The sequence below is a fragment of the Rhinoraja longicauda genome, chromosome 5 (assembly GCF_053455715.1).
Source record: "Rhinoraja longicauda isolate Sanriku21f chromosome 5, sRhiLon1.1, whole genome shotgun sequence".
NCBI classification, from domain to species: domain Eukaryota; kingdom Metazoa; phylum Chordata; class Chondrichthyes; order Rajiformes; family Arhynchobatidae; genus Rhinoraja; species Rhinoraja longicauda.
In genome coordinates this window covers 17,375,857-17,388,551 of record NC_135957.1, presented here as the reverse complement: position 1 = coordinate 17,388,551, position 12,695 = coordinate 17,375,857, and the positions used below count along the sequence as shown (strand labels likewise).

The 12,695-nt window shown below is 44.6% G+C and overlaps 1 protein-coding gene across 11 annotated transcripts in view; it reads left to right on the top strand.

Annotated features, from left to right (window-relative positions):
- adgrb3 (adhesion G protein-coupled receptor B3) overlaps positions 1-12,695 on the top strand; it is a 590,910-nt gene that overhangs the window by 304,190 nt on the left and 274,025 nt on the right. For all 11 annotated transcript variants that reach the window (XM_078398997.1, XM_078398996.1, XM_078399002.1 and 8 more), the window contains 4 exons: positions 429-530; positions 1,164-1,270; positions 5,362-5,556; positions 8,229-8,297. In XM_078398997.1, coding sequence (XP_078255123.1) covers positions 429-530; positions 1,164-1,270; positions 5,362-5,556; positions 8,229-8,297 — 473 coding nt within the window. The remainder of the gene's footprint in view (positions 1-428; positions 531-1,163; positions 1,271-5,361; positions 5,557-8,228; positions 8,298-12,695) is intronic.

The following is a 12,695-nucleotide window of genomic DNA, read 5'->3' as shown; positions in this document are numbered from 1 at the left end:
TGTGTCTTGTGTTCTTTATTGTCTACTGCCGGACCCTGACGTGAAAGGACGCTGGCGCTATTTGTTCGCCGCTTCTCCGTCAGGATAGTTTGTCTGTTTGTTTTTATGTCATGACTGGTTTTGTAAAGCGTCTTTGAGCATTTGGAAAAGCGCTATAAAAAATAAATGTTTATTATTATTATTATTATTATATGTTTGTTATGATCTATTGTGTGATGGCCGAGAGAACTGGAAGCACATGGACTCATGATGTTCAAATGGGAATTAAATAAATAGTCAAAAGGGGAAAGTTTGCAGGGGTGAAAAAGAGGGTGCTAATTATATTGCTCCTTCAAAAAAGTTACGGTGATCTATTTCAATGCTGTCCGGTGCTCTGAATTGTCATGGGTCGAAGCTGACTGCTGGTGATAATTTATCCTTAATTTCAGCACCCTACGAGATATGTCCTGAAGACTATCTGATGGCAATGGTGTGGAGGAGAACAGCTGCTGGGGACTTTGCGTTCAATAGATGCCCACCAAATGCAACAGGTAAACTGAAAGCACACGGCATCTTGTTTAGTGACAAGGACTTGTGAGGAAGTCTCTCAATCTGGAGAATTCTCCCATGTCGGTTAGTTCATCCTCTTTTAGATAGTAAGGTGTAGTTTTCCTTCATAATTTTAATGTCAGTCAGCTCCTTTGAGAATTTTGTTGATCAAATGATATAGCTGCAATAATTCAGAGTGGCGCGGTGGCGCAGCGGTCGAGTTGCTGCCTAACAGCGCTTGCAACACCAGAGACCTGGGTTCAATCCAGACTACGGGTGCTGTCTGTACGGAGTTTGTACGTTCTCCCCGTGACCGCGTCGGTTTTCTCCGAAATCTTCAGTTTCCTCCTGCATTCCAAAGACGTACAGGTATGTAGGGTGTAATAACAGATATATAATAAGTGTAAAAAAAATCTCCTTATTGTGTGTAGGATAGTGTTAATATACGGGGATCGCTGGTCGGTGCGGACGGTTGGCGAAGGGCCTGTTTCCGGGCTGTATCTCCAAACTAAACTAAACTAAACCAAACGAGTAATAGTTGCTTTAACTCGGTGCCTGAAGCAGTCCATTGACATCCATTGCCTTCCATGCAATACTGTGTCACTGCTGCCATCTATTTCTTCTCTGACCTACAGGCACCACCAGTAGACGCTGCTCTCTTGATCGTACTGGAATTGCGTACTGGGAGTCACCCAGCTTTGGAAGATGCATCTCCAACGAGTACCGACACTTACAGCATACAGTAGGTGCAAAGTCAGCAGCAGTGTTGCTCCATCACTGAAAGTGACAGGAAATGGAGCAATCCTACTGTGCATTTAAACTGATGATAAATGTGCCTGGAAAATCTTCACAAAATGTGGTTGTTTATTAATCAATCAATGAACAACTACATAACAGGTTTGATCTGGACTTTAGCTTGGCAGGTTTTAACAACAAATATTTAATAAAGACAGGATCAGTTACCTGTTCTTAAATCAATGAACAAAGATACTACAAATAACTGAGATACTAAATTCACCTAGAAAAGCAAAATAGCAATATCACTGGAAAGTAGATACTGCTGGAAATACTGAGCATATCAGGTAGCATCTGTGGTGAGTGAAGAAAGTTAGTAAAAAAACGGACTCCTCACTGGAAAACCAGAAAATATTGCCACTGCATGAATACTTCCTTATATATAATATCATTCACTTTACCAGGTATATGAAAACATTAAAATGCTCTCAGAATGGCCGAGCGAGCTTATTCTTCAACTTTCTCAGTCATCTGGAGCCCAGGTCCAATCTCTGCTCATATCAGCCAAACACAACATGGGTCGGAGGAGTCACATTGGCTGGTTAGGTTGCATAAATGTAGGCTGTAGTGACAATAGAACATAGACAGTAAAACACCACAGGAACAGAAGATTTGGTCTCGATCCCAAAGGTCGATCATCCCTTTACCTCCACAGAAGCTCCTTTACCTGCCTAGTTCTTCCAGCAGTTTGTTTTCTCTAATTTCCAGCAGTTTGTTTTCTCTAATTTCTCTTGTATCTCCCTACACCAGAGACATAGGCCCAATCTGGGCTGTCATGGTACTGCAGTGTTGAGTGAGTGCTGTGTTGGCAGTGGCACTGCCAATTAGTTGGGATGTCAAAAAGAGGCCGTGCTGTCTCTCACAGTGATGCCTTTTCTGAAAAAAAAGGTTGGAAAGTTATCCCTGGTTCCCTCACCAATGCTTGTACCTCACTCAAGAAAACCAGAACAGATTTTCTGGTCAGTATTACATTGCTCTTTCTGGGACAAATCAGCTGTCATGTTTCCTGCATAATAAGAATGATCATATTTCAGAAGTACACCACTGCCTATAAAATGCTTCTGGACATTGTTAAAGTAAGATTTAAGGTAGAAACAAAAGAAATAGGAGCTGAAGTGGGTCAGTCAACCCCTAAAGATGCTCTTACTGTCATTCATAAAATTATGTTCTGGTCTTTTACCTTGGCACTACTTTCCGACAATAATCCCATATTCCCTGAATCCCTTAATAGCTTAAAAACCTCTGAGTGGAATATTCTCAGCAAATGAACCTCCATAACTCTATTTTTGGAGTGAATTGCAATGACCAACCACCTTCTTCGAGAGGAAACTTATTCATAGAGTCATAAAGCTATAGAACATGTAAACAGGCCTTTTGGCCTAACTCACCCATGCTGCCCCATATCCCTCTAAAGTTGCCAGATTCATTTACCTGTGTAATTTAATGTTATGATTGTACCCACCACTTCCTCTGGCAGCTCTTTCCGTGTACGTTCCATTCTCGTGTGGAAAACATTGTCCCTCAGGTCCCTTTCCTCATCACTTCTACTCATTCTCCTTCTTCTCAAATACCCTATTTTCATCTCTGACCTGAGGGGCCAAACATTTGTCTTGGAACAGAACCCATTTTCGAGACAGGTGCTCTGTAACTGCAGGTCTTTCTTCTGTAAACCAGAAGATATAGCCTACTTCAGAGAAGAGTACGATCCCTCTCTGGGGCGATGATAGACACAATGTTCTGGAGTAACTCAGCCGGTCAGGCAGCATCTCTGGAGAAAAAGGATGGGTAACATTTCAGGTCGGGACCCTTCTTCAGACTGTCCAATGTGAAGAAGGGTCCCGACCTGAACGTCACTCATCCTTTTTCCCCAGAGATGCCGCCTGACCTGCTGAGTTACTCTAGCACTTTGTGACTATCTTTGGTATATACCAGCATCTGCAGTTCTTTTCTACGCTCTCTGGAGCGGTGGCATGATTTAGGCTGCCACTGACCTGCATTCCCCCACCTTGCAACCAACAAAACACATCCTAAAGGAGGAGAGATGAGTAGAGTGAGACTGAATAATTAGGAGGATAATTCTGGACCTTAGGGCCAGGAACCTGAAGACATCATCATTATTGAAATTATTAAATCAGGGAAGTACAAGGGGCCAGAATTGGCGGAGTACACTCCAATTTAATTAAGTATAGCAATGTAGGACCATAGAAATAAAAGTAGGTCATTCCAGCCTTCAAGCTTGTTCTGTACCATTCAATTAGATTTTAGCCGATGTGTATCTTTGAATATTAATGCGTGAGGGCCTAATTGGCGCTTTGTAAACTTCCAATCCTTGTCAACTGAGAACCGCCACTCCCATCTGCACCTTGATCACAGACCGAGGATTTTAGAAATACTGAAATATTGCCACTGCACGAATACTTCCTTACATATAATATCATTCACTTTACCTGACATATGAAAATATTAAAAAGCTCTCAGATTGGCTGAGTGAGTTTATTCCTCAACTTTCGCAACCATCTGAAGCCCAGGTCCAATCTCTGCTCAAAAGTATCAACCAAACACAGCATGGGTCGAAGGAGTCATATTGGCTGGTTAGGTTGCATAAGCGTGGGTTGCAGTGACAATAGAACATAGAACAGTACAGCACAGGAACATGTCCCACAATGTCTGTGCTGAACATGATGCCAAAACCAACTCTTACCTACCTGCACATAGATTCCCTGCATATCCATGTGCCTTTCTAAAGGCCTCTTAACTGGCACTATCGTATCTGCCTCCACTAACACCCCCAGCAGCATGTACCGGGCACTCAACACCCTCTGTATAAATAAATTTGTTCTGCAGATCTCCTCTAAACTTTGCCCCTCTCATCTTAAAGCTATAACCTATAGTCTTTGACATTTCCACCCTGCTTGAACGGTTCTGATGTCTTTCATAATTTTATATATTTCTATCAGGTCTCCTCGTAACCTCTAGTGTTCCAAAGAAAACAATCCAGGTCTGTCCAACCCCTCCTTGTGTCTATTATCCCCTAATCCGGGCAACATCCTGGTGAACGTCCTCTGCACCCTTACCCAAAGCCTCCATATCCTTCCTGCATTGTGATGACCAGAACTGCACACAATACTCCAAATGCAACTTAACCAAAATCTTAGAAAGCTGCATCATGACTTCCTGACTGTTATACTCAATACCCCGACCGATGAAGGCAGGCATACCATATGCCTGCTTTACCACTCTATCTACTTTTGAAGCCACTTTCAGCAAGTTGTGGCCTTAGACCCCAAGATCATGCTCCGAGTTCAGAAGACTCCGAGGAGCAATCTGATATTGTTCAAAATATTTGTGAAAAAATTAGTAAATAGGGAGAATAGTTTTCTTCCGGTGGGAGTCACAGAGAAGGGGCATAACTTGAGAGGCGAGCCATTTCAGAGTGTAGTCAACATACACCTCATAATGCAAAAGAGAGCACAGATCCAGGTTTATTTCCACCTAGAAAGTCTGATGATGCTGTTGATACTGAGAGAACCAGACTCTCAGTTTGAAGTAGAGAGGATTTTATGGTGTACAATGAGTAAGAGATAAAGGAGGAGCATAAGATTATGATACCGATCAACCATGAACTTACTGGCTGTCAGCACACTCTCTGGGGTTAGAATTGTCACCACTTGATCCAAAACATCCCTGCTCGAAAGTGGTTTCTCTAATTCCACTGTTAGCCTTGGTACCCTTGTGCTGAAATGGATATAACCGGGCAAGCCTGTGGTTCACGATTGCCTGCTGTCGCTCCGCGCTGGTCTGGGCATGAGGTGAATGTAGGTTCAAGTCCAACAGTGATGGCCATAGGTAGGTGTTAAAAAGCAAAACAACTCAAAGAAAAGCAATGGTCAGTTAAAAGCGCTGGAGTGCAACAAGCCCTTGGGGAGCTGCATTCCAACAAACACTCCATAACTTTGAGGGAGGAAGAGAGGGGCTAGAGACTATTAGGGGCTAGAGACTATTTTTAGCTAAACTCATGCATGCCTCTACTTCCTTTAGGTTAAGGAACATCTTGCAAAGGGACAGAGGACACTAGCAGGTGAAGGAATGTCTCAAGTAACCAAAACTCTCCTGGATTTAACCCAAAGAAGGAACTTCTATGGTGGGGATCTTTTGGCCTGTGTTGAAATTCTTCGAAATGTCACCGACACGTTTAAAAGAGCAAGTTACGTACCTTCGTCCGATGATGTTCAGGTAAATATCACTGTCTGCATGCCAGGGAAATGCTGACAGAAACTCTGCTGTTGCAAATTTCAGGGGTGATTCTTGCCGTCACCAACTGAAAGTAATCTATGGAGTAGAGTCTGCTTGGGGCGGCAGCTTGCAGACCCACAGCATTGTTGTTCCAACGCTGACCTCCGGTGTAGACGTAGACATAATCATAGACATAGACAATAGGTGCAGGAGTAGGCCATTTGGCCCTTCGAGCCAGCACAGCCATTCAATATGATCATGGCTGATCATCCAAAATCAGTCCGTGTAGAGTTAGAATTGTGGAGAATCGGCCTCCACCACCAGCCCTGGCAGCATGTTTCTTGCACTGTGTAAATCATCATGTCCTGCACATCACCTTTAAACCCTCTCACCTTCAAACCAGTCCCTCCAATATTTGATATTTCCAGACTGCGAAAAAGGTTCTGACTGTCTGCCCTCGTAATTTTACCTCGGTCTCTCAGGTCTCCCCTTAATCTTCGGGATTCCAAGGAAAATCTGTTGGATGATTAAAATATGTTGGATGTTCAACCGCCGGTGTGCGGAGCTAAGTGGGGCAGTCAAGGGAGAAGTTAACTGGGAAACAGCAGTAGGTGGAATGGCCTTGTCCCATATGTTTTTGAGATCCAGTAATTCTATGAAACCAATAGGGACCTGTCCTTCTCAGTTTGGTAATTCAACTAGGATACCGACTGGAAACAACACCTATCCATGTTCTACAGAGATTCTGCCTGACCCCTTAAGTTACTCCAGCACTTGGTGCCTTTTTTGGTAAACCAGCTTCTGCAATTCCTTGTTCCTGCCTGTTGCAAGGAAAAGGGAAAGTCTCCCCCACTAATGGTGTAGTGTGTAAAAGTCACCAGTAAGTGGAAATGATAAGGAGAGAAAATAAAATCACAAGTGAAGATGAATCAGCAGAACCGGCCAATCTGAAAAGGGAAAAAGATAGACACAAAATGCAAGGGGTAACTCAGCGGGACAGGCAGCATCTCTGGAGAGAAGGAATGGGTAACGTTTCAGGCTTGAGACCCTTCTTCAGATTGATGGGAGAAGGAGTGGGTGACATTTTGGGTCAAGACCCTTCAGACTGATGGAACAGGGAAAAGCTGACAACACAGGGTATGCGCTATAAACTTGATCTGGCTTTCCTCCCAACATTTTTCCCATGGGATTGTACTTATCAAAATATAGTTCCCATGACCAATCAAAATCAGTGAACTTATTGGAGTGGATTTTCCATCTGCTAGTAATACGTTAAAGGCTCCTCAGATACTGGGAAGGTAACGCACTACCACCTTGACCCTGTTGCTGGAGCTGGAGCCCTCACAACCTGATGAACAAACCTACCTTAGAAACGGTCTTAATTGTCAAAACTAATTATACATCTATCTATAATTATGCAAAACACCTTAGCAATCCTTGCCATGCCAATTCTTTCAGCTGTTCATTGATCAGGACAAGTTGTTCCAGAGTACATCATTTGCAGTAAAGGGTTAAGGTTGATTCTTAGAGTCTAAATATATGCAACGGCCATAGAGGGTGGGAAATGCAAGTCTCTATACAGTGCAAGAAACCATCATCAGAGTCCAAAGTTTGCTTCAGCTGGTTTGCACCAATAATAACCACTGGAAATTGAGCATCCTTGAGGAGGTTTCTTAAGCCAATCCTGACATCATTCACAGTGTGGAAATGAGTGGTGGTATTGGGACACACTTGGTGCCTCCACGTTGTCAAGAGCAGAGATTCGGCTTCATTTTGACTCTTCTGAATGTTTGGACACATGAGTAAGTTGAGGCGCACTATCACTTCTATCAGGCCTCCCCTCAACCCCCAATGCTCCAGAGAAAACAATCCAAGTTAGTCCAACCATTCCTCATACCTACGATAGATACAACATGATGGAGTAACTCAGCGGGTCAGGCTGGAGCATGTCTGGAGAAAATAGAATCGTGATGTTTGCGGTTGGGACCCTTCTTCAGACTGATTGCACAGGGGAACGGGAAAAATAAGTGGAAGAGAGAAGGAACTGGAAGGGACAAATCACGGCCGGCACCTGCAACTGATGACCCCAGGAGAGGGGTTTCCTGATAGGCAGATTGTTGGATGAAGGATCCGCTAATCCAGGCAACATTTGGTGAATAAACACCACCAAAAGTGTATATATGATCCTATTCTCAAGATTAGGAGTGGTATGAGGGTGGAAATGAACTATCAATGCCCACATAAAGTGGTAGAAAAACATACTTGATTTCAATCTCTTTCACAAGGGTTCCCTGAATTTCCAGGCTCTAAATCTTTGGAGCATTTGGCTAATTTCCTGTCAGGGCAAAAAATGTAATGCATCTGCATATTTCAATAATATTACTTCATGTCGTACAAAGTAATGCGTGGTGTAGTTTATATATTTGGATTACTGTATGATTTGCTTTTACAGGAATGGCTCTGAAATGTTAGGCTCATAAACTAAATCCTGATGCGATGAGATGTTAGAAGATGAATTATAAACATTTAATTCACCAATGCTTCGGCTTTTAATAAAGACTATGTGTAATATCCAAAGTAATCGCAATTTTAGATAGGATTAATTGCTTATTAATTTTCCCAAGTTCAAAATTATTTCACGGATCTCAGTGAATCATATCATTTCTCCACAGAATTTCTTTCAAATCATCAGCAATCTTCTTGAAGAGGAAAACAGGGAGAAGTGGGAAGATGCACAACAGGTATAACTAAAATGTATATGGTATCTTTAACATTTAAACGTGCTACAAACATTGTACTGGCAGGTTAAAAAAAGACATGATAAACTTAGAACAGAATTTTGAAGATTGGCGAGTCTGAAGAGGGATCTCTGATGTTTTAGCCAAAGCTTATTGCTGAAGATGGCGCGGAATCAGCCAGGTTTAGGGTTAGGTTTACTATGGTCATGTGTACCAGGTACAGTGAAAAGCTTGGTTTTGCATGCTATCCAATTAAGTCAGATAATACTGTGCATAAATACATTGAGGCCAAATACGTCTAATAAGTAGAGCAAATGGAAAGATTCAGAGAGCAGAATATGGTTCTCAATAGTTCTCAATGGTTCACACAGTTCCAGAGACAAAGCCCAAAATCCACAATGAGGTAGAGGAGAATTAGACAGTACCCTGACTTATGAAAGGGCCGTTCAGAAGTCTGAAAACAGAGGGGAAGGAGCTGTCCAGAATCTGGTGATGTGCATGGTACACACTTTGAAGCTTCTGAATCCTCGGTTCAATAGAAGGGGGAGATGAAGAAATGACCAGCGTGGGAAATGTCTTTGTTTATGTTAGCTGCTTTTCCAAGACAACATGAATTATAGATGGGGTCCAGTCTATGTGATGGACTGGGCTACATCCACAGCTCTCTGCAATTTCTTGTGGTCTTGGGCAGAGCTGTTTCAAAACTAAGCTTAATTCGACACAACAGTATGCTTTCTATGGTGTATTTGTAGAAGTTTGTCTAAAGGTCCTGTCCCAGTTACGCGTTTTTTAAGGCGACTGCCGGCGACTGTCATAGTCGTAGCAGGCCGCCGAAAAACCGGCGACTGGACCCCCCCCCCCCCCCCCCCCCACGACAATGTCTACGGCAAGGTGCAACGACCTACCACCTAGTCGACGTCAAGCTACGCAAGCTACCGGCAACCGGCGACCCAATCGTCGCAAGTAGAACATCCACCTCCGACCGCACCTACGACACCCTATAACTACACCTACGACAACCTACCACCACAGAGGCGACAACCGAAGTCAATAGACAATAGACAATAGACAATAGACAATAGACAATAGACAATAGGTGCATGAGTAGGCCATTCAGCCCTTCGAGCCAGCACCGCCATTCAATGCGATCATGGCTGATCACTCTCAATCAGTACCCCGTTCCTGCCTTCTCCCCATACCCCCTCACTCCGCTATCCTTAAGAGCTCTATCCAGCTCTCTCTTGAAAGCATCCAACGAGCTGGCCTCCACTGCCTTCTGAGGCAGAGAATTCCACACCTTCACCACCCTCTGACTGAAAAAGTTCTTCCTCATCTCCGTTCTAAATGGCCTACCCCTTATTCTTAAACTGTGGCCCCTTGTTCTGGACTCCCCCAACATTGGGAATATGTTATCTGCCTCTAATGTGTCCAATCCCCTAATTATCTTATATGTTTCAATAAGATCCCCCCTCATCCTTCTAAATTCCAGTGTATACAAGCCCAATCGCTCCAGCCTTTCAACATACGACAGTCCCGCCATTCCGGGAATTAACCTAGTGAACCTACGCTGCACGCCCTCCATAGCAAGAATATCCTTCCTCAAATTTGGAGACCAAAACTGCACACAGTACTCCAGGTGCGGTCTCACCAGGGCCCGGTACAACTGTAGAAGGACCTCTTTGCTCCTATACTCAACTCCTCTTGTTACGAAGGCCAACATTCCATTGGCTTTCTTCACTGCCTGCTGTACCTGCATGCTTCCTTTCATTGACTGATGCACTAGGACACCCAGATCTCGTTGAACTCCCCCTCCTCCTAACTTGACTCCCCCTCCTCCTAACTTGAGTCAAGTCAAGTCAATTTTATTTGTATAGCACATTTAAAAACAACCCACGTTGACCAAAGTGCTGTACATCTGATTAGGTTCCAATGGAAAAAAAAATGAAACATACAGTAGCACGCCATCAGTTCACAGCGCCTCCTCAATGAGCCTCAAACGCTAGGGAGTAGAAATAGGTTTTGAGCCTGGACTTAAAGGAGTCGATGGAGGGGGCAGTTCTGATGGGGAGAGGGATGCTGTTCCACAGTCTAGGAGCTCCAACCGCAAAAGCGCGGTCACCCCTGAGCTTAAGCCTAGACCGCGGGATAGTGAGTAGCCCCAAGTCGGCCGACCTGAGGGACCTGGAGTTGGAGAGGTGGGTTAGAAGATTTTTGATGTAGGGGGGGGAGTGTCCATGTAGGGCTTTATACGTGAATAGGAGGAGCTTGAAGTTGATTCTGTACCGTACAGGGAGCCAGTGGAGAGAGGCCAGAATCGGGGTGATGTGGTCCCTTTTACGGGTACCCGTCAGGAGTCTCGCTGCGGCGTTTTGGACCAGTTGCAGGCGGGACAGGGAAGATTGGCTGATCCCAGTGTATAGGGAGTTGCAGTAGTCTAGGCGGGAGGAAATGAAAGCGTGAATGATTTTTTCTGTGTCGTCGAATTGGAGGAAAGGTTTGATTTTAGCTATGGTTCGAAGTTGGAAGAAGCTGGCTTTTACCACAGCGTTGACTTGCTTATCAAATTTTAATGCAGAGTCAAATATCATGCCGAGGTTTTTGACATGCGGTTTGACTAGGCAGGATAGACTTCCAAGACTGCCTGTTATCAATTTGATGGAGTCGGGGGGGCCGAATAGGATGACCTCAGACTTGCTCTCATTTAATTGGAGGAAGTTCTGTGCCATCCAACATTTTATGTCCTCAAGGCAGTGTAAGAGGCTGTTTAAATTTGACTGGTTGTTGGGTTTCAGGGGGAGGTAAAGCTGAGTGTCATCGGCATAGCAGTGGAAAGAAATGCCGTGCCTTTGAATGATTTGGCCAAGGGGGAGCATGTATAGAGAGAAGAGAATGGGGCCTAGGATGGAGCCTTGTGGAACTCCGCAGGAGAGGCTAGCTGGAGCAGAGGAATAACTGCCTATGTTGATGGCGAAACTCCTATCTTTGAGGTACGAAGCGAACCAGCTCAGGGCAGTGCCATCAATGCCAACCGCGTACCGGAGACGGTCAATAAGGATGGTGTGGTCCACTGTATCGAACGCTGCGCTGAGGTCGAGAAGGAGCAGGATTGCACAGTCACCGGTGTCGATGGCGAGAAGCAGGTCGTTGTGTACCTTCAACAAGGCAGACTCTGTGCTGTGGTGGGCTCTGAAACCTGACTGGAAACTTTCCAGGATGGTGTTTTGGTGCAGGTAGGGCACTAATTGGTTTAGAATTGCCTTTTCAAGGACTTTTGACAGGAATGGCAGTTTGGAAATGGGTCTGTAGTTGCTAGGCAAGGTGGGGTCTAGGTTAGGTTTTTTCAGTAGGGGCTGGACCACCGCGTGCTTGAAACTGGTTGGAACAGTGCCAGTGGCCAGAGAACTGTTGATAATAGAGAGGATGCTGGGACCGGCTATTGCAATGACATCCTTCAGAAGGGCAGTGGGGGCAGGATCAAGGGGGTAGGTTGCAGGTTTCATAGCGGAGACAAGTTTTGCAAGGGAGGATAGAGTGACGGGTTGGAAGCAGTCCAATTTAGATGAACAGACTAGTGAGACAGCTAGGTCACGGGTGGGAGGGGAAATGTTCATTCTAATGTTCTCAACTTTGTTGGTGAAAAATTTAGCGAATTCTTCGCACTTAGCAGGGGACCCAACTAAGCTGGTACTGGGGGCGGGACATATGACAGAGGTAATTGTTCTAAATAGGACCTTGGAGTTATGAGAGTTTTTGGAAATAAGGTCGGAGAAGTATTTTGCTCTAGCAGACTTTACTGCTTCCTGGTATTTGAGAAGATTGTTTCTCAGAATTTCAAAGGAAATTTGAAGCTTGTCACATTTCCACCTCCTTTCTGATTTTCTGCACTCCCTTCTTAGGGCTTTGGTGGAGTCATTGAGCCACGGCCGACCTTTGGGCTTAGGCTTTTTCATTTTAAGGGGAGCGATAGAATCCAGGATGGAAGAGCAAGTGATATTAAATAAAGAGGCGAGATCCTCAGTGCTGAGATGGGGGGGGAGAGGCCTCAATAGTGCAGATGTTGGGGGCAGCTGTGAGAGCCTCGGAGAATTTACTGGCAGTCAATGAATTTATGTCGCGGGAGTAGCGAACAGGGAGATAGTCAACCTATGTCCACCCGTGACAAGCTACGACAAGCTGCGACCCTGAAGACTGAACACAACAGAACACAACAGAACACAACAGAACACAACCAACACAGAACAACAGAACACAAGTGCAAAAACATACAAAACCTATCATTATTTATGGACACATTACATTGATGGATGATCAGATCAAGTCCACACTTGGAATTCGCCGAAGTCAGCACCAGCGACAACCTACGTCACCTGGCGACAACCTACGACAGCGCCTACGTCAGTA